The sequence below is a fragment of the Chrysemys picta genome, chromosome 5, assembly GCF_011386835.1.
Source record: "Chrysemys picta bellii isolate R12L10 chromosome 5, ASM1138683v2, whole genome shotgun sequence".
NCBI classification, from domain to species: Eukaryota; Metazoa; Chordata; order Testudines; family Emydidae; genus Chrysemys; species Chrysemys picta.
Window position 1 is genome coordinate 92,642,451 of NC_088795.1, and position 23,076 is coordinate 92,665,526.

The window sequence follows — 23,076 nt, forward strand, 5'->3', positions numbered from 1 at the left end:
TTTTTGGGTGGCCAGCCTGAGACACTCGAAGGGCCCTGATTTTCAGAGCATGGGTATCCAGGCACCCAAAATTAGGGCTGGCTAGAAAACAAGAATTCTGTTTTGCAAAAAAATGTTGAGGTTTTGACATTTGTTTTTGTTTCAGTGTGGAACAAAAATGTGACCTTTTGAAATTTTTCACAAAACAACATAAGGGAAAGAAAGGAAACCTGTCCCAGGAATAGCCGGTGTCTTGGTAGCTAGGGTCCTCATCTGGGAAGTGGGAGACCTAGGTTCAAGTCCCTGCTCTAGATCAGGCAGAGTAGGATCTTGAGCCTGTGTATCCCACATTCCAGGTAAGTGCCCTCTCCTCTCCATTGGCAATTCAGGGGTGGATCTCTTTAGTAGTGCCATCCTGAACCTGAGATACCTTCACAGGGAAATTTTCCTGTAAGCTGATATGCTCCATTAAACATTTTGGTTTTCACAAAATGACATTTTTGGCTGGAAAGAAGTTTCAAAAATATTTTTACCAGCTCTTCCCAAACTCATTAGTCACTTTTGAAAATCTTAGCTGGTAAGTGTTCATCTATGATGGCATTCAGATGATATCTATCCTCTATTTCATATAATAGGTTTCTGGTTAACTTTGGTTTTGATCTCTGCTCCAAATGTTTCATTTTTAATGCATTTCTATTGCTCATATGTGGCTTTAAGTGGATATTACATAGAGTTTTACACTGGAATGGCTCATTGGTAATGGAATATAGACCCTTTCATCTCTAGATCACCAGTTCAAATTCAGTCCAGGTTGATAGACACTGAAAGTTATCACCTGATAGCTATTTGGTGTACTATGAAAAGAATTTGTGGTCTCAGTCCATTCACTAATTGACAGCTGTCCATGTCACAAAAAATACCACTCCTCTCATCTACGTTGGTGTAAGGAAAATCAGACCCAATGTCTCAAAATTATTGAGGGCATGTTTACAGAGTGTGGGTGGTATTTGTGTTTTAATGTTTGGATGATATTCATATTCAGAGGGCTCCGATACTCTCATACTGACACCTCTAAATATCAGATCTGAGTCTGAGCTCTTCCCCCACCACCTCTGCTGAAGATCACTTCTCTTCCTTCTAGAGGAGGATCCCTCTAATCTTAGATCATCAGGGGTAGTTTGCTGGACTTTTCCTGGGTCTTCAAAGGCAGCTGGCAGACCCCTTCCTCTTTCTGTCTTTTTCAAGGGATGACCAATAGGCTCACTGCACCCTAAATTTAAATTAGTATCTTCGGGGGAACAGGAAATGATTTACATCTTTAAATACTCCACCTGTACTGACCCCTTAACACTCGGAAGTTCAGACCATCCCAGAGTGTGCTAGAAACTCGGCCAACAGACAAGGTTTCCCATTGGTCCAATGTCACCTTGTGTGTCCTAGACCATATGAGTTAAAGGTGTAGCTTAGCAGGAGCAAGAGGAGTGCTTCCATGTACTGCAGGGGGCAGGGACAGGCAGCACAGACCAGCTTTCAGTGAGGACATGCCACTCAACTAACCCTGAAGTTCTGGGAAGGGAACCAGCTGGCCACATCCTGAAGACAACAGAGATGAAGGGGTCTTTCCCTTCTTTTCCCCACATGGGAAACTACATCAGAATCTCAGCTTTCATTTAGAAAAACAAAACTAAGTTTTTTGCCATCATGTTTGTGAAGAAAACCAGTGAGTTTGCAGACAGCCTGAAATAATAGCTCTGAGGGATGTGAACAGCTTTAAGATCTCAGCAGACTGTTCACTCCAAGACTCACTAACTCCAGGGGGTTCTGCCAACACCACACAGACAGAAGACTCTGGGTAAGTCTACACTAGAAACACTGCAGCAGTGCAGCTGCAGCTGCGCCGCTGTAGTGTAGCCACTTACTACAGTGATGGAAGAGGTTGTCCTGTCAATGTAATAAATCTACCTCTCCGAGAGGCAGTAGCTAGGTCAATGGAAGAATTTTTCCACAACCTAGCAATGTCCACACTGGGGCTTAGGTCAGCTTAACTATGTCTCTCATGGGTGTGAATTTCACATGAACATCATAGCTAGGTTGATCTAAGATTTAGGTGTCGAGCAGGCCTTTGTGTGTGGCAAACATGCCCACCTAAGTAACAGACTGCCAGGGGAAGTACGTGGGTTCCCTCTACTGCCCCCTGACTCCGTGTGGGACAAGTGACCCATGCTGACACCCCTGCTGCATCCAAAGGGATGGGGGCTCCTACTGCAACACCTGCAGGGGAAAGGGGCCCCTGGCCCTGCCAGCATCAATCCAAATGGAGGGTTGGGTTGGGAGGACAGAACCACAGGAGGCTGCATGTCATTATGTTATTATGAATCTAGGGCCCCAGATTGTCTTAATCTGTCCCCGTTCTCCTATGTAGCTAGGAGGCAGGAGTGGCTGGCTCTGCAGGGAGGGAGAGCTAGAGGTGCATGATTGTTCCTCCAATAGCTCTTCCTGGTCTAGGAGTAGGGGCTGAATTATTATTTCACACTTTACTTGATATGCCCTTCTCTAGCTACCAGGACAACCTGTTTCAAACACACTAAATTCTCTTAAAATAAACAAATCAGAGTACTCATTTCTGTTTAAGTGTTCAACAAAGCCACACGTCTCCTAGAAATTATGCCTTCTGGATTCGAGATAACTTACAGGTATGGTGACAGTTCGCTGCCTTCTCTGTATGACCCTAGAGGAGCTTTGGATTGGAGAGAAGCCTAAGCCCATACGCTCTACTCTGCTAATAACAGCAGCCTCGACTGGCCGCTTGACCTCTTCGCCCACAAGAATCTTCACACTTTTTTCCTTGCCCCCCTTTACACATGGAGTACACACAGCACCTGGGTAAATATTGCATTTTCAGTTAGATGAGAATCCTATGCATATCATTGCTATGTAGTGTTGCAAATACAGTTGTTGCTTCAACCTTGTAAATGTGTCCAATCAGTTTCCATTCTGACACAAAAGCTTTTGTTTCCTTTAATGGAAATGAAACGCTAAGAAAAGCAACTAGCCACAAGTACAGGCAATTTTATTTTCAGCACATGTTCTACTTTTGCAGGCCACTTACAAGCCATTACTGAAGCAGGTGGTAGAGGAGATATTCAGTTCTGATCGACCTGACCCTGTTGATATTGAGCACCTATCTGCAGGCCTCACTGATCTCCTGAAAACTGGATTCAGCATGTTCATGAAGGTAAAGCAACCATCCCAAGTTCAGATATAAAATCTGCATCTGTCCATAGTTCAACATCTCAGCCATTGCTATTATATATGGTTGTGTATCACTTCCACTAGCTGCCCAGGAAGTGGTACGCAACTGTGTTTGCCTTCATCATTGTAATAACTGGATGAGATTAATGCTCAAGAAAATGAAGACCTAATTATTCCAGTAATACATATACATATGTGTGTACATAGGTGTATATATCTATATGGAGAGATATAAATGTGTGTCTATTTATATTATTACACATGTGTATTTATGTCAGTTTTTAAAAACTATGTCAGAAAAGCAGCTCCTGAATTATGAACTTCCTGTATGTATCTTGACCAAGCTGTAACAACTCCATTTTGAAGGTGCAGCCTTTTGCCTTCTCCGTTGTCTGTTGCTTCCATGTTGGGCTGAAATTCAAAAGGCTGGGAGCAAAAGAATAACAAGAGAGGACCATTGACTTTAAGTGCTCTCCTATCAAAATGGAATAACTGTAAACAATAGACTGGCTCCCAACCCAGAGAACTATTTAGCCAGGGAGAGGTCATCTTGGCAAGTAAGGCAGCAGGCAGGAGGCTGTGATCAGTCGGGGAAGCTGAGCAGGATGTCACCTGACAAAGGGGGCAAAAAGTTATAAAAGGGGCAAGAGCTGCTCTTCTGGGGGCCATGTTTCTCCAGCTCAAGATGAGGGAGGGGTAACCCAACCTTCAGAAGCCTGGGTGAGGCAGGGGACCCTGCCTACCCTCCTAAACGCAGATAGTCTCCAAGGACTCCCAAAGGAAGGGGGCGCTAGTGAGGTGTATTGCGGTTAGGGAAGTTGTGTTCTATATGATCTGTTCTCTCTCTTAGGTATGTATGATTAAGTACAAGAAAGCGGTGGTATTAGAGTTTGTGCAAAGTGCCTCTGTGTGTGTATGTGTGTGTGTGTTACATGCTTCGCTACTGCCATGTGCCTCCTGAGAGAGTTAAATGGTAAACGAGACGGCTCACACTTTCGGGGTAGTCCTGGAAGAGTGTGTATTTAAGCAATAGGGGAAGCTGAAGGGTCAGCATTGAGCCCAGGAGCTAGGCAGCTGGACAAGGGGTTCCAACTGTCAGGAGGGAGTGTTAGACACAGGGTCTGCAATCCAACAGTGTGCCTAGGGACCCCAGAGACAGTAGCGTAGCTGGGGGGGGAGCAGGGTGCTTCAGTCGCTCCGGGTCTTCGGCAGCAATTCGGCGGTGGGTAATTCGGCGGGTTCTTCGGCAAGACTTTGGTTTTTCTTTTTTTTCCTTTTTTTCTTTGCTGCTTCGCAACGGGTGGCGCCTTTTTTTCTGTGTTCACTCCCCCTGCTCTTAGAACCTGGCTACGCCGCTGCCCAGAGACTGCCCATTCAGGCTCCAGGAGTCTTAAACCACCAATGATCTAGAGGCTTGGATTCCCCTCTCAGCCATCTGATGGGCAGCTGCCAGGGGGTGCCTAACCAGATCTGTGACAGGAGGATGAGCATGGGGAGGTATTAATGGGTTCCATCAACCAGCTGTTTGATCTATACACTGTTGCAGAAGCAGTTAATCTGTGGTTCTGCTAACCAAATGCCAGGGCTACGTGTGTTTCCATTTTCCCGTCATTCAGTTTTCCAATGTTCCCCAAAATCAAGAGGTTCGGCTCTGCCTGGAACATTCCCTGAAATTTTGGAATTGGTTGGATGTGGCATTCAAAAGGTATTGTTTTAAATACAGACAAACAAATAGAAATGTCAGAGTTGAGTGTAAGACCTCACAAGCTCTGCCAAAAATGCTTTGTACTTGCTATCAGTATATAAGAGGATTCTTGTTGTGTTAGTTTAGAGTAAATTATTATCAGCCACAAAGTGTAACATGTCTTTATTTTTTTGCCTGATTTTCATGTCTCTATCCCACAATTGTATCAACATTTACAAAAGAGCCAGTTGCCTATTTAGGTGCCTAAATGAAGTGGCCAGATTTTCAAAAGCGCTTAGCACCCAGCAGCTTCCATTGTACTCAGATCCCTGATACTAATGTCACTATGTATAAAATAGGGCTGTCAAGCTATTAAAAAAATTAATCACAATTAATCACGCAATTAAAAAAAATAATCTCGATTAATAGTGCCATTAATTGCACTGTTAAAAAATAATAGAATACCATTTCTTTAAATATTTTTGAATGTTTTCTACATTTTCAAATATATTGATTTCAACAACAACATAGAATACAAAGTGTACAATGCTCTCTTTATATTTATTTTTATTACAAATATTTGCACTGTAAAAAACAAAAGAAATAGTATTTTTCAATTCACCTCATACAAGTACTGTGGTGCAATCTCTTTATCACGAAAGTTGAACTTACAAATGGAGAATTATGTACAAAAAAATAACTGCATTCATAAATAATACAATATAAAACTTTAGAGCCTACAAGTCCACTCAGTCCTACTTCAGCCAATGGCTCAGACAAACAAGTTTGGTTACAATTTTCAGGAGATAATGCTCTCCGCTTCTTGTTTACAATGTCACCTGAAACTCAGAACAGGCATTCACATAGCACTGTTGTAGCTGGTGTTGCAAGATATTTACATGCCAGATGCGCTAATGATTCATATGTCCCTTCCTCTTCAACCACCATTCCATAGGACATGCGTCCATGCTGATGATGGGTTCTGCTCGATAACAATCCAAAGCAGGGCGGATTGACGCATGTTCATTTTCATCATGTGAGTCAGATGCCAGAGGGTTGATTTTCTTTTTTGGTGGTTCGGGTTCTGTAGTTTCTGCATGGGAGTGTTGCTCTTTTAAGACTTCTGAAAGCATGTTCCACACCTTGTCCCTCTCAGACTTTGGACAGCACTTCAGATTCTTAAACCTGGGGTCGAGTGCTGTAGCTATTTTTAGAAATCTCACATTGGTACCTTCTTTGTGTTTTGTCAAATCTGAAGTGAAAGTGTTCTTAAAATGAACATGTGATGGGTCATCATCCGAGACTCCTATAACATGAAATATATGGAAGAATGTGGGTAAAACAGGATGTGGGAGACATACAGTTCTCCCCAAGGAGTTCAGTCACAAATCTAATTAACACATTATTTTTTTAACAAGCATCATCAGCATGGAAGCATGTGCTCTGGAATGGTGGCCGAAGCATGAAGGGGCATACAAATGTTTAGCATATCTGGCACATAAAGACCTTGCAACGTCGGCTACAAAAGTGCCATGCGAATACCTGTTCTCACTTTCAGGTGACATTGTAAATAAGAAGCAGGCAGCATTATCTCCCGTAAATGTAAACAAACTTGTTTGTTTTAGTGACTGGCTGAACAAGAAGTAGGACTGAGCGGACTTGTAGGCTCTAAAGTTTTAAAATGTTTTGGTTTTGAGTGCAGTTATGAAACAAAAAAAAATCTACATTTGTAAGTTTCACTTTCACGATAAAGAGATTGCACTGTACTTGTATGAGGGGAATTGAAAAATACTATTTCTTTTATTTATCATTTTTACAGTGCAAATATTTTTAATAAAAATAATATAAAGTGAGCACTGTACACTTTGTATTCTATATTGTAATAGAAATCAATATATTTGAAAATGTAGAAGAACATCCAAAAATATTTAATAAATTGCAATTAGTATTCTATTGTTTAACAGTGCGATTATTCACGATTCATTTTATTAATCGCGATTAATTTTTTTTAGTTAAACATGTGAGTTAACTGTGATTAATCGACAGCCCTAGTATAAAGATACACTGTCAGGGTTGGAAGACCTAAAACTGACCCACAGTTTTTTGCCTCTGGAAGATCTTTCCACATCTGTGTGATCTCTGAAAAACAATCCATGCTGTAACTCCAATAAAGAAAGAAAGAAAGAGAACAGACATTCCACTATCAAAGTGTATAAATGAGCTGGTGCACACATGATGTTTGAAATGACTGGTTTTATTTACTGGAGATTTCCCTGTAATTCACACCTGCATTTATTTGATTTTATTTGCTTGTTTACTTTTTTTATTTTTGAGGCAGGAACATAAATTACAGGTTTCAGAGTGGTAGCCGTGTTAGTCTGTATCAGCAAAAAGAACGAAGAGTACTTGTGGCACCTTAGAGACTAACAAATTTATTTGAGCATAATACATTTATTAGTCTCTAAGGTGCCACAAGTACTCCTCATTCTTTTTGAACATAAATTTGCTTTTTCTAAAAACATATGTGTGGTCTCCAGAAAGTATAACATTCAGATAGAGCCATTTTCAACATTGACCAGTTGCTAGGTCTACCCAATTGTTGTTGTTATTACACTAGCACCTATATGCCATCTAAGTCGAGGTCCCATTGTGCTAGGTGCTGTACAGTCATATATCAAAATTGGTCTCTTCTCCAGAGAGTGGACAATCTCAGGCCACACTCCTGCAGCTGGACCTGTGCAGGCAAACCCTGAAGCCTGCGCAGAGCCCCATTGCTCCATACTGACATAATGGTGAATTCCCATGGATTGCTTAAGGCAAGATGTAACTTGTTGAGGGGGCACTAACTAATGGGGTTGGGGAGGGAAAAGAGTAGATGAAATCCTGGAGAAACGGCAGAAAAGGAAGGGAGTTATGGGCATAGCCAGTGACTGAGCTGTAAGTTGACATCTCCTGAAATATGTTTTTTTTTTTTTTCTGGAAAATGTGAGATACTAAAAGAGATTTGTAATCATACATGTGTTCTTTCTTTCAGTAGTTGTCATGAATCATTCTCTGTTGTTCTGCCAAGGGTCTCTTCTGTTGGTTGCTCTGGACATTTTTCATCTGTCTGCTCAACGTTTTAAGAATCAGTACCCAGCCACCAGTTAGTCTTTCAAAATGCACTGTATCAACAAAGCTCTCTTCATGCCAGAATCACCCATGTCAGTAGGGCAAGCAGTTGCTTTGACTCCAAGATATTATTGTTAGTTACACAACACCAAGATATGCCTGGCATTTTACAGGCAAATAAGACAGTGTAATCAATATGCTCCCCTGCAAGACTCACCAAGTTCTGTTACAGTTCAGCATTTATGATATCACACCTTCTTCCATGATAAATTATGATGTCACAGACACTTTACTGAGACATCACTGAATGAAGCAAGTGAATTATAAAGGAGAGCACTTTTTATGTGCACCCAGATATGGGAACCAGCTATGATAAGTAAGGAAATACTTCTATACATGTTAGTTAGATTGGATTTTGTTAAAATTATGTTTTTCTAAAATTTTACTTGACTGTGTCATGGTTCTTAAAATGATGAAGAAATTAAATTACCTATCAGCGTATAATTGGTCAATATAATTACCAGGCTAACTCTCCAGTCTCCAGATTGCACTCTGGTCAAACGGGGGGGAAAGGGGGGAGACACTTTCACGAAGTGTGGAAAAAGAAGAAAGGGGCAAGGATATGTGAAAAGAAGATCTTACCACTTTTTTCTGTCTTCTCTCTTGTTTATCTCCTTTCTTCTATTTCTGTCTCCTCTGCTTTTCTTTTTGTTCTCCACCCCTCACCCGCTGTTTTGCCCCTTCCTTTTGGGGAAGCCCAATTAGTGGAATTCAGATCAAGGTTTGGGTACCCTCCTCTTCCATCTAAGTATGGGACTGTTCTGATTTGTGTTTCCAGATCAGAGAGAGATCCTTAGTTCAAACCCCTCCAATTTCAGGGATATTGGAAATGTGTTGATCTGTTAAGTGGGATGAACAAAAATGTATCGATATACAAAAGTAAAAGTGGAGCATTTCTGGGGAACGTAAAAAGTGCTGCCTTTTGGGACCTCAGTGTAAATATAACAAAACTGTGGCCTTATTCTCCTGCTGCAGGTTGTGAGTAATGGGAGTTGCTCAGACCTTGCAATGAGAGACTCAGAACCCCCGAGAATATATTCCATCACATAATATATGAGTTTGGTAGCAACAGCCTTGCAAGAAATGCTTGCCATTTGCAAGAGTGAGCCTCCAAAAAGCAGGTGTATTTGGGGTAGCAAAAATAGTATCGAGTGGACAATTAAACAGACAAATGGACACACCAAAATAAACATACATTCGTTTATTTTCTCTCTTCCCTCCCCCTCCATACTCCCCCCTCCCCCGCCCAAAACTCTCCCCTTGTCTGTGAGAAAGATTATGAAGGCTTTAAAAGTTGTCTATGTCACTGTTTTCTCTTGTCTTTGAGTCATTCTAGGCTTTTAAGTTTTCTTTTTATGGTCTTTCAGCAACATACACATATCACCTTAAATGCCTGTAAATCTGCTAGTAATATAAAGCAAATATAAATGCATAACAGTTGTGCAGGTATGAATATTTCATGGACACAAAACTGTCTTCGCTTCCCTCACATTTTCTCCTCTGCATGTTGTTTAGACCTGTGGCTGGGTGCTGCATTACAATGTGAGAGATTCTGAGCCGCCAGTGATCTGTATTCATCACATAGGAGATGTTTCACAGATTTCCCCCTTTTTGCATGATTATCACGTTCTGTGATTATTTCACAAGCAGCCTGAAATTTGTTGTCCCTTAAATGTGTGACAACTCAAACAAATTAAACAAGTGGAGTTTGATCATTAAAGTTACATTTGGTGAGTTGTTATGTGTTAAGAGTCCAGCCAAAAGCAGCCTCTCCTAGCCCATGTCCAGTAGAATACACCACCCTCCTGGACTCTACAGCCACGCTCAAAGGGACTAGTTCTTCATTCAGTTCACATCTGCCTAGGACAGTTACTTTCCATAGAGGAATGTGTGACCTTGCTTTCTCAATTGCGTTCATTAGGAACATAATATCTGGGAACATGCCGAGCATGCTGGATGACTCAACAGTAGTCAGCCAGGGAAGGACCCAACTACATATTACCACGCTCAGTGTATCCCCTTGCCTGGCTGAATATTTGTTCAATCAGAGAAGATTAAAGATGCCACTCACCCAATAGTTGTGTCTCTGGCTGACATGTCTGTTCTGGAGTTCAGCCAAGGAGATAGGGAAGGGCTCCTCTGTGTCCAAGATTTCTCCTTCTCTAGTGGTACTCCAAACCAAATGGTGATGTAAAGAGGACACATTTCATTTATATCAATTGCTTTATACAAGAGTGCTCAGCTACGTCCCTACTTCATTCATGGGCAGGAGAGATTCCCCTATTAAATGGATGCTGTCTTTATTCTAACTTATACTCCCAAGGCCTGGAACTTGGGAATATCTTCCCAGAGAGCTTTGCAAGTGGGTTATTCTGATGGGTTGTGTGGCCCCAGTGTGGTGGTTAAAGACAGGTGTGAGATGGAAAAAGCTCAGTTCTTTACATTCTCTTAACCACCAAACCACTCCACAACTTCCTACAGAGGAGCTTTTCCCTTTTAGCCATTCAGGGTGGGTTTTTCTCTCCATTGCATTGACAATCCCACATCACTGTCCACCTCTGCTCATGTTCTGCCCAGAAGGCTACAGAATTGAGCTCCTCATGCATCTTTTTTTCCTATTAGGGATATTCAAAAATATTTTCTCTCCCTCCATCTCATGAGTCACAGCTTTCAAGGGGAGGTCCTATCCCTAGTGTCCAGCCCAGTTACTCAGCTGGGTGTTGAGCATCTTTTTGGGAAAGGAGGGAGAAGGACTTCTCCTAGACCAAAGGACAATGGCTGGAGTAGCCTCCATGGTGTTAGAGGCCCCCTGTCTGAATGGTCGGGGGGAATGTCTGGGGGATCTGTGCTGTGATGGATCCTCCCACCCATCTCTGCCACCTCTGTGGACAGCTGCCCACGGGGATCCCCTTTGGAATTGGGCTCACAAATCTCATCTCCCACACACCCAGCAGAACCGTACCAGTTCGGCTACAGGATGTACCTCCACACCACAAAGAAGGGCAGGGATTTGCCCCTTTGCACAGATGCCTGAGTGAGTTTTTTTGATTTAGCTCTAAAACTTACCTCTGTGCTGCACTGAAAGAAAAGCCTAGCATCCCAAGACTATTAGATCGACAGAATAACAGGTTTGTTTTGCGGCAGAGTGCAGCAGAGGCCTATACCGCTAGAGCCACCTTTTCTGCATTTATATGTCTTGGTGTTAAATTATTGCCTCTGAGAGTTGCTTTTTTTTCAGCAGTTAATTCAAAGAACTTTGTATCCTGCCAGAGCATGAGGTCTGTTCTCATTTGAATAGTAATGGTGTGTTATGTAAAACTATTTCATTTATTAATGATATTTTCTTACCTTGGAATGTTGTTTGGTATAGTAGCTGCTGTTTATGGATAGATATGTAATCAGGGTCAATAACTTCACTTTAATCAGTTCTTAATGGCACTTCAATTTTGCTCATTCTGTATGAAGAACCATATAATTGGACACAATAAAATGGCTCTTGGCTTACACATATCCCAGAATATCTCTTAGTGGGCCTGCCCCATATGTTTTATATCAATAGAAAATGGGCATGCATGATAACTCTCAGCCTTCTGTTTTTCCTGACCAGAGGCTCAGCTATTCAGATATCCAGATCCAAAATTAACTCTTCCACCATGCTAGCTGATGCATAACTATCAGTGCAAGCCAAGGTACTGGGCCAGATCCTCATCTGAAATTCATTGGAGTCAATGGAGCTGCACTGATTCACACTGGTTGAGTATCTGATGACAAATACTGTATAGCCCAGTGAAGAAAAAAAAGAATAAATTATTAGAAATGCTTATATGGATAAAATGTTTATAATTAAAATTCATTTAATGGAAAATCATCTGTTAGATGGATGTTTTGCTAAGTTGATAACAAGCGATTTTACTTAGTCTTAAATTTTCTGACAAAATTCAATGCAAACTTTTTTTTTAATTTTAAAGTGATTATGACACATTTCCATTTTACTTTTTCCAATTTTGATCTGGGTTGGTTGGTTGTGATTGGTCACAGAAGTGATATATTAGGTCTAGTTTCCTAGTTGCCTGAGCTCTGACCCTTCTGGGTTAGAAGAGTTATTTTGACTGATTTTTCTTAGAGGAAATGGCTGCATTTTTGTGACCTCTAAATTAGTAAAAACAAACCTGTCAACTGAGCCACTCCCTGCTGGAGTTGGGAACCTGCTTTGCCTCCCCATTTCATGTGGTCCATACAGTGTTGTCAAGGGGCATTGGCCCTTCCTGATGATCCCCAAAACACACCAAAGGGAAAGCACACCAACCACTAAAGTCCCTAGGAGAAAATACTAGTACTGGCAATTGTAGGGACAAAGGTCCTCATGACCAGCTAGGTTCAGATAAGTATCCAAACTCCAAGATTCCTCCTTCACTAGATTTATTTGATAGCTTGGCTATGTTGATGTAGTTTTACAATATGCTTGTATATGTAGTCTGGCTTCAGTGAAGTTGATTCACCCTGCATCTTTACCTGTGATTTGGTTACATTAATGCTGGGATTTTCATGTTTATTTTATTCTCCTCGTAGTTATAGTATACTAATCTTAGGAGTATTGGGTACACTATAGAATCCTGGTGGCACATAGGCTGGCTTCTCTGCTGCCATGCTATATCAATAATGCCAGCAACCATAACCATCATGCTTGCAGTGTCAATCTCACTTCTCATACTTTATCTGCCCAAACTTGTGATGTAAAGTTATACGTCTTGTCCATGATATTTGCAAGACCTGGGCCTGGTATGTATTCCTGCGCTACTTCTGGAGGTGGAGCCAAAGTGCATGTGTCCCTCGCCACTTCTGTCACTATCTCACTAAATACGCATCTCTGCATGTGCCTCTGAGAGGAGACTTTCTGTGCACTACCTTGTCTTCTCCTGTCTTCTCTCCACCAATCTAAATTACCAAAGTCGGTTGCCATGGTAATTTCTAATGATTTTTAGACGGGGGCAAAATTTCTAAATCAAGATGTTTTGAAGTGAATTTCTATAGGTGATTTGCAAAACATTTTGGGATCACTGACAATTCATATTAAAAATGAGATTTTGAGGACTTGAAAACCTTGTGAAACAAACTGGTGAAAAGTGTGTGCTATTTTGGGAAAGGAAAAAAAACTCCAATTTTAACTAGGCATAGTTTGTAGAAGCATGACAGAATGTGTGTTGCTTTTTGTTACAGTTCATTTTTATTCTTCTTCTGTAACACAGAGTAGAGTTGTGTTTAGCCACATGAAGCTAGCCTCTTCAAAAGAGAGAGCCTTGGGTGGTTGTATTATCAAATGGAAATATGTTGGCAGAAACCCACATTCTTAACAAGCCAAATATTTTGTACCCAAAGTATTGTCCTCCTCCAAAACACTTGTGCATAGCATAATAAAATTACAGGTTCCAAACCCTTTTCATGGCAACTTTAATTTAATTTAGAGCTTGCATGCCTAATAGTTGGTATTTTTTAATATGCATTTCTGGAATTTGTGGTTTGAATTTCAGTTTTCTGAAAAATAATACATTTTATATATGAACCATGTGTTTGGATAGAGGCTTATTTTGACGGATGGAAATGATTTATCAAATATTTTCTCCCTTTCTATATCCATGAAAGGTTACGTTAGGTAACCTTATAATAAGTTTCCAGATTTATACGTACATGTTTACAATGAGTTTCTTAGTCCCATGATAAAGTTCTTAAGGAGGACATTCTGATGTGAATATCTAAATTTTAAATTCTTCAAATCTAACTCTTTGATCACCACCTTTGTTCTGTGTGGCAACTAAAATAACACTAGGAATTGGGAAGCAGCCATGTACAGTTTGTTCACAGCTAGCCTTTGGACTGACATCTTAAAGCTAATAGTTCTTATACTGCATAGGAGTACCCTAGCACAAGCATTTTGGCCAACATTCATGTTTACCATCTTTGTGAACAGTTTGTTCTTCAGTGTTGTGGCAGTTGCCCATGCAGTTTGCTGTAAACTCCCTGTAATACTCCAGCACCTAAGCTATTTTATAATCCTACCTGGCCTACTTTTTACTGGACTGTTTAGACCTTACTTGAACTCCTCACAGTATTTGTAATAAGAATGGATTTGGTATTTTAATTAAGATAACAATACATTTTATGCAGCCATTGTTCAGCATTGGGAAATTAGGGAAAGCCTGTGTACAGGTTGAAAATGAGTTATATTGACTTAATGGTGGTTTGTGGATTTCATTGGAAAGGAGCTGCATGCAGTTCTTGAATTGGGGGTATGCAGGACTATGTGATAACCATACTTGTCCCTGCTGCCAGCAGAATAAAGATGAATGAGGGAAGGCTAGGATTGCAAACAACATACATACACACAGTGTTCAGGCACTGGCTGTATGTAAATTATCTGCCCTAATTTTAAACTCCTGAAGAGCCAGCCCAAGAGCTCTGCACCTGGTAGCAGCACTTGATCAAGACCACTGCTTTATCAAAGGCAGTTTGCTTGGAAAGCTTGGAAACCTCCTGCTGGTTTCGAAGGGAAAAGCCACAGAGGGAACCTCCTCTTCCAAAGACTGCCAGTCAGCTCCAGAAGGGAAATCATGAATTGGACTGCTGGCCAAGAAACTGCCCAAGGACTAAATATAGGACAGGCACAATAAAGAACAGAGGAGGAGCTGTACTCCAGGGAGCTGGAGCCACCAGGATCAAAGAGAGATGCCGTGGGTGGTAAAAGGAAATGGAACCATGCTCCACCCAAACATAGATTGCTACTTTCATTTTATAGAATGATGCTGGCAAAAACAATAACGAAAAGAACCAATTAAGCTGTTCTCAATCCTCAGAGCCAAACGTTTTGAGCCTCATGCATAGGGATGTGGTGTTATAACAAGAGGGATTGTGATGGTTCCACTGGCATCATGTCCAAAGCAGGGGTGGCTCTCGCTTTTTTGCTTCCCCAAGCACGGCAGTCAGGCAGCCTTCGGCGGCATGCCTGCGGGCAGTCCACCGGTCCCGCGGATTCGGTGGGATGCCTGCGGGAGGTCCGCCGGTCCCGCCTCCGAATTGTTGCCGAAGCCGCGGGACCGGCGGACCTCCCACAGGCATGCCGCCCTTGACTGCCACCCTTGGAGCGAACGGCAGGCCGCCCCTCCGCGGCTTGCCGCCCCAGGCACATGCTTGGTACACTGGTGCCTGGAGTCGCCGCTGGTCCAAAGGATCTGGTGAGTCTGACCCAGGACAATATCAATGGAACTGTCCTATCAATACATAACTCTAGAAAACAGCAAAATAAGCAAGTTAATTGAGCCAGTAGAATTTGTTAAATGAAAACAATGAAAATGACGATGAATATTTGCATTGTTTTATTTATTTATTTTTTTAAATGAAAACAGTATTTTGTTTGGTCTTAAACATCCCATACAGAGGTTGCAACCCAAACATTGCAGCATTGTTCTACTGCAGGAGAGCACCAACATGAAACTGTCTAGAGACTGATTTGAAATTAAAGTAGACCTGACTAATCTAGTTACGTTGGATGAATTGCAAAGAGTAGTTAGTCTACAAAGCACATTAGACGTTTGTAATTCAGATTTCACAAATAGTAAAAGCTGTGTTATCTGGCACTTTATATTGGTTATTGGAAAAGGTTCAGAAAAGGGCAACAGAAATTATTAGAGGTATGGAATGGCTTCTGTAGGAGGAGAGATTAATAAAACTGAGACTTTTCAGCTTGGAAAAGAGACGACGAAGGGGGGATATGCTCGAGGTCTATAAAATCATGACTGGTGTGGAGAAAGTAAATAAGGAAGTGTTATTTACTCCTTCTCATAACACAAGAACTAGGGGTCACCAAATGAAATTAATAGGCAGCAAGTTTAAAACAAACAAAAGGAAGTATTTCTTCACACAACACACAGTCAGCCTCGGGAACTCTTTTCCAGAGGATGTTGTGAAGGCCAAGACTATAACAGAGCTCAAAAAAGAACTAGATAAATTCATGGAAGATAGGTCCATCAATGGCTATTAGCCAGGATGGGCAGGGATGGTGTCCCTAGCCTCTGTTTGTGAGAAGCTGGGAATGAGTGACAGGAAATGAATCACTAGATGATTACCTGTTCATTCCCTCTGGGGCACCTGGCATTGGCCACTGTCGGAACACAGGATACTGGGCTAGATGGATCTTTGGTCTGACCCACTATGGCCGTTCTTATGTTTGCCAACTAGAAAGCTCTATAAAATGGCATTTCTGATATCTCTGATTTCTGATCCAGGCAGTGCTCACCTCAGGCAGCTCCCAGCAAGTGGTGACATGTCCCTGCTTCTCCTAGGCGGAGGAAAGGCCACGGGGGCTCTGTGCACTGCCCCCGCCCCACCCCGACCACTGGCTCTGCAGCTCCCATTGGCCTAGAACCGCAGCCAATGGGAGCTGTGGGGGCAGCGCCTGCGGACAGAGGCAGTGCGCAGAGCTGCCTGGCCGCGCCTCTACCTAGGAGCAGCAAGGACATGTTGCCGCTTGCGGGGAGCTGCCCGAGGTGAGCGTCTCCCAGATCTGGCACCCCAAAACCCCTCCCATGTCCCAACCCCCTGCCCCGAGTCCCCTCCCACACCCAAACTCCCTCCCAGAGCCCACACCCCCTCCCGCGCCCCAAGCCCCAGCCTTAAGCCCCTTCCCACACCCAAACTCCCTCTCTCCATTGATAAGTATAACTCTTTAGTGAACTCGAATTTTTGACTAACCAGAACCCCCATTCCCCCAATATGCTGGATAACAATGCTTTTCCTGTATATGGTAATATATGTAAACACACTTAATTCATTGAAAATCATTGGCCTGATTCTCAGATCTGCTGAGCACAACTCCCTTTGACCTCAATGGGACCTGTGAATATGCCACACCTGAATATCATTCCAATGATTTTTAACCTGCCAGCATCTCTTTAATTTTCTATCCAACTTCCATAGAAACCAGCATTTTAAAAAATCATTTCTGAGTTTCCTCTTAATCCTTCAATACTCTGTCTTGACCAGTCATAAATAGCCATTGCATTATGTTATGGATCGTATGCCCCATGTGGCTTTGTAGTCAAGAGTACTTGTGTTTCAGAATAAATTGAAGCAATGTAAATAATGCTTTCTATTGTTTTATAGGTGAGTCGTCCTCACCCCAGTGATCATCCTCTCCTGATCTTCTATATGGTTGGTGGAGTGACAGTCTCTGAGGTCAGAATGGTGAGGGACCTAATATCAGCACACAAACCCGGTATCCAGGTACGAAACCTTAAGTACTGTGATTTCTGTCTGAGCCAGGACAAATTAAGAGTAGCAAAGAAAATGCTTTTTATAGTGCTGAATACTGCCCTGGTATTGAACATGTACCATAACATATAAATAAGGCTAATAATGGTGTCAGGTCTCTGTTGTGAAACATCTGCAGGCAAGCAGCTTTCAGATGCAAGTTATTTAAAGTTTGTTGTGTGCAGTAGATTCAGTGAGGCCCAGATCATTCCATAGAACCTCAGAATTTGCACATGCAGTTTTCTGTGAATGAGCATTTGCTTGGGAATCTGCATACGTAAATTGAACTGCAAGCAGCGATGCCACTAAGCGGAACAGAAATGACTGTCCAAAATGTTCAGTTCTCCTCAGCCAGAAAGGAAATGGCTCGGATTAGGGGCCTCCGAGGTGGAAAGGGGATGGTGTTAGAGACTTATGTGTCAATGTCACAGGGTGATGGTGGCCCTTTAAAAGGGAAAAGGCCAGTGCACCTGTGACTGCTCAGCTGCCTCCTAACTGGGCTTAAAAGAGAGCACCTGGGCCCTATGGGAGAGAGACTTAGTGAGGCAGAGCTGTCGGAGACAGGCAGAGAAGAGCAGATGAGAGCTGCCTGAGGAGGAAAGGAGAGTTCCTGATAGGGGTGGCAGCAACAGCAGCGAGCTGTTACAGAGAGCCATGAGGTAGAGCAAAAGGTTGTTGGTGAGGACTGGCCAAAGCTGGGGAACCCCTGATGAGTTAGAGGAGAACTTGTGCAGAAGCCCCTAGGAAGAAGGGAAGGGGAAAGTAAGCCCAAAAGGAGAGCATTGATCCTGGAGTGTAGATCCCAGGAGCAGGGGCAGGACTAGGGTGCCCAGACAGCAAGTATGAAAAATCGGGACAGAGTGTGGAGGGTAATAGGCACCTATATAAGAAAAAACCCTGAATATCAGGCCTGTTGCTATAAAATCGGGACATCTGGTCACCCTAGGCAGGACTCATAGGCAGAGTCTGGCTGAATGGAACACTGTGGGAAGTCCTCTAACAGTGAGCCTGGGAGGCTGCAGGAAGCTGATCCCAGAACAAGGGGTTGGTCCTGGAGGGACATGCCCTGAGCAGAGGTAGGACTGTCAGGCAGGGACGCCTGGCTGAATGGAACACTGAGCAGAATTCTGTTGTGGTAGACCTGACTTAGGGCTACAGGAGAAAACTCGTGGTAGAGAAGCGGGTCTAGGAACTATCGGGTAGAAGATCTGGAGAATGGAGCGCCCTGTAATGGGCTAAAAGGACTGGGGCAGAGTGGTTAATGACTCTCTGGTGGGTGACCTGGGAGCGGTGACCCAGGGATTGAAGAGCTGCTGTATTGTAACCTTGTTTTACTTTGAGGTTTTGAGAACAACTATCTCTACGACGAGGGGACTGTGGCACTTTATGTGAATAAAGGGGTTTGAGTTTGTTGCTGAGAGAGACAACATGCCTTAATCTGGGTGCATTCTCATGGAAAACTGAGGCAGACACACTTGTCATGCCATGACCTGCCGCGGGAGGGTGCCCCAAGCAGGGCCACCTTCTCACAGTCAGGTCTGAGTTACTGTGACTCCCTAGAGCAACAGGGTTAAATTCTTGCAGGGCTGTCTTAGCCTTTCATCCTTCTGTACTGGATAAATTATTTATTTTCTGTTACTGAATGAGAGTCAGGATGAGACCTTAAAAATCAAGATCCTAGCTGCTTGTATGGACCTCAGATCCCTGGACGTTTTCTGTAAGAGTTTGCTCCAACCTCCTAGGTTAAAATGTCCCCCCTCCCACCTACAGTTCAGTGTGCTATGCTCAAGTTGACAACCTGGCTGCCATCCTATCCCTCAGAGTAAAAGATGCCCATCTCAAAGAGTTTACAGCTGAATAAACAAGACAGACAAAGTTTATAAACAACCACACAGGCAACCTGTCAAATAGTACTTACATTCCCTCCAGGTTTGTCTCTCCAAACCAACCTCCTCCCCTGTCCCATCCCTTCTCTTCTGTCCACATGCCCCTGGCACTAAGGTGCCATTCATTGACCCTGCCCAACCTCCAAAATAACTTTGGGCTCAGTCAGTTAAGGGGAAGAGAATATTATTGGCAAACACTTGAAGGGCTGCTGCTCCAGGGCACACTGTCTGCCTCTGAGAGGGGGGGTAGCTCTGTGTGGTGGGGTTTCTTGGGAGCGGGGACAAAAAGTCCATCTGACTGGTCCCTGCCCTGTTCATTCTCTGGCAGCAGTTCCTGGCTGCATTCACTGTCCTTCCAATGGAGTGGGGAGGGCAAGGGTTACTTCTGGCAGGTCTAAGATATTGATAATTGTTAATTTGGAGGAAGGTGTATGGGAGCAGCTGGATTTCTCCTGGGTGGAGCAGGCACAGAAGGTGATCTTTATAGCTGCAAGAGAGATGCAAAGAAACACTTCATAACCAGCTGCCTGTGTCATTAAACATGTCTTGTTCCAAAGGCTGAATGTAAACTCTCTTGTTTTAATTCCTGCGAATACAGCTCTAACTAATGAAAAGTCTGTAGCAAAATGGAGCCAACCAAGGCAGAGCAGCCTCTGATTGATAGCATGTTTTCTGCACTTTAACAGCATCTTTGAGTTGAGAACTCAATATTTTTATAAGATAAAATGCCCTTTCCAAGAGCACTTTTTCATCTGATAACATGTTTCTCTCCAATTAGCTTCTCACTTATCTCCTTAACACAGTGAGTCAAATTCTTTGCTATCCAGAACAGGGACTGAATTGTGATGTACTGATGGACAAGTTAATCCAGACTCTAAATGTTTTAATATAGCTTGAAAGATAAGCACGGAGTTAATGAGGGAGATGGTGTAAAACTATGCAGGAATTCTTTTGGCTAACTTTCTAAAAGGGATTGAGGTTTGACAATGGTGACATGGAATCTGGTGCTGCTTTGCTTTGGTTGACCCTGGTGGCAGGTCACCCTTTGAGGCAGAGTCCCAAAGAATTTAGAGTTGACGCAGCTTTTACTGCCCCTTGCCTTTGTATGAAATTGTTACATTAGGGGCTAAAGGGCTTTAGGGGAGAGTCCTGAGGGGGGTAAAAGGAAGAAAAGAATTGGTTGTTCGAGTCTCACATATAAAAGTGTCTGAGTTAGTTGGATTTACCTGGATTTCTAGAGTTCAGCTGTGAATATGTGCCACCTGTTTGGGATTATTCTCTTTTCAAAGAGCCAGGCATTCATCTACCACAAGCCAGTGTTTAACAGAGCTGTTTTTGTGATGTTCAGGCGATCAGTTTCAGACATCAGGGCAAGATGAAAACATTGGCCTCCCTGTTCCGTTGCACTTAAACAAAACACTGACATTTGCACTAATTATTGGCACTTCTTTTAAACTGGAGTTGCACTGTAGATGTGAAAGTAAAGAAATTTATAAAACAACAACAGAAAACCTGTCAGCAGATCAGTTTCCCTACCAATTGCGTCAGCAGTTGTTTGGAGTTTAGGCAAATGAGAATTAAGTCTGGAGATTGGAAACATATGTTTTTATCCACATAAGCAAATATATATTTTAGTGTGGATAGGGGACATTTGGTTCATCTCTTCTCATTGTGAGACACAAAAGAGAACAGTGTGTTTCAGGCATCATTTGTTTTCAGATGAAGCTGAATAGCTCTGCCTACTGCTTCTTCGCAGATACCACCTCATAGGTGTAATGAATTGGTACCCCTAGAGGCATCTAACTTGGGAAGAGGCAGAAACAACTGAACTAGCAAGAGAGGAGAATGACTTTAAAAAAAATAAGACACTAAATAGGAGGAAAGAGGAAAAAGTGGATGTTTTAATCCCTTCCCTGTGTCACATCACTAACTTCCACCAATGTTTGAACACGTACCAATATTGGTTCGTGTTCACATGCACACAGACTCCAGAGATCTGCTCTACAGCAGAGCGTGGTGACATGTGACAATCCATGTGTCCTGCACCTTGTTTACTGTATTCCCACTGTATGCTGATGCAACAATGACACAGATGAGAACAGAAATATAAAGACATGCCCAGTTTATACAGATTCAGTTTCAATAATTTACTTCTGCTGGCCCAGATTATTTCTGTGAGGTCTCAAACATGCCTTATATCAAATGCTATAGAAGAGCATGGTTATTTATGAAGTGTAATTATCACCCCTGGCAACCATGATTATCATTTGGGTGTGATTGGTTTGTGTTCTTTAGCTGCTCTGAAATATTGGGTGAAATCCTGGCCCCACTGAAGTCAAAGGAAGTTTTGCTCAGGGGATTACCAGTGTTGCCCAGTGTTACTGCATTGTCATTAGTATTGCTGCTTGCATCATATTGTCTGAGCCGTGTAGTCTGAAACTTCACAGCATGTGCATTCAGCCTCCTGTGCCTCCTTGCGAGCCAGATATCTGGTGATATCCAAGATTACCAGCTACCATCTCATGGGATATTTGCATTGTGGGATGATTAATTTCCCAAATTAGTTTCTGTTTCACAATTCCTTCTTTTTTACACAAACCTTCTCCTCACCTTCTCTTTGTTTACCCTGGTGCTACTCATTACAGTGTAGTGGATCATGGAGTGACCCTCTGGCCACTCTATGGTGGCTGTCATGACAAAATGTAGCCCTCAATTAAAGTGTCACAGACAAGGACACAAATGTTAAGATGGGTGAGGATCTGCAAAGGAAATTTATCCTCCTAAAGAGACTTGCTTGGACATTTATGGGCAATTGTACAAAAGATTGGATCATCTGCTTTCCATAGAAACAGAGGGCCATATGCTCTCCTCCATCCACATCTGAAACCACTATTGATATCCATGTGCATGGATGGGAGACAGCAAGACTGTGTCTTAACATCAGAATAAGTTACAATCATCACTCATTTGTTTGTGTGGACTCATTTTATCAATTGCACATCTACCCTGTTAGTTTAGTGATAATACTATGAAGATGAAATTGCTTTTAGCTGTGAGTGGTGGTGGTTTGGCCTGTAGATTCATAGACACAAAACATTAGTAATATGTCACCTCATATTTCTTAGAATTAAGCTGAGTACATAGGAAGAGGAGTGCACAGACTGTACTGTACTCTGATTCCTCCACAACATAAATAGGAAAGTGCAGTCTTTGTCACCAGCAAATTACAGAGATGGTCTTAAGCAATGGGAAATAGAAGAGATAATCTGTGTCATTTCGCTGTAGTTTGTGTGGGAAAGCACACGAGGTTGTTAGCACAAAAGAAAGTATAGTAATTTAACTCCAGATTCTTTTCATTATTTAAAGAGAGGATGAAAGAAAAGAAAAGAATGTGGAACGGGGAGGCTTAAGTGTAGTACTACTGAGATCTGGGGTATTTGGTATTTAATATCTTTTTTTTAAATCACCTGCAATGTTTGAATATTCAGATAACAACATATTCATGCGTGTTGATTTTTACCTCAGATGAAGAGTGTGCACAATTTGATCAGTTACTAAAAGAAAATAGGTACATGTACACTCAATGTTGTTGGCATTTAAATTACAGTTGCCATAATTTATGCCTCCTCATTTTGGATTTTTCTAAATTAGATACCCTTAATCTTACATTGAGAAAGCAAATTCATTTTTAAGTCTGGTACAATGCTCCTCCAATTTGTCCTGTTCTTAATCTGTAGGCCTGATCTTACAAACACTGCTGTGAGTAGTGCTTGTTATACTCAGTAGTTGGCTCTAATGGTAGGA

General features: G+C 42.4%; 1 protein-coding gene across 1 annotated transcript in view; it reads left to right on the plus strand.

Moving 5' to 3' along the window:
• SCFD2 (sec1 family domain containing 2) overlaps positions 1–23,076 on the plus strand; it is a 305,085-nt gene that overhangs the window by 278,932 nt on the left and 3,077 nt on the right. Inside the window, exons 7-8 of the mRNA XM_005299175.4 lie at positions 3,080–3,214; positions 17,240–17,359. Coding sequence (XP_005299232.1) covers positions 3,080–3,214; positions 17,240–17,359 — 255 coding nt within the window. The remainder of the gene's footprint in view (positions 1–3,079; positions 3,215–17,239; positions 17,360–23,076) is intronic.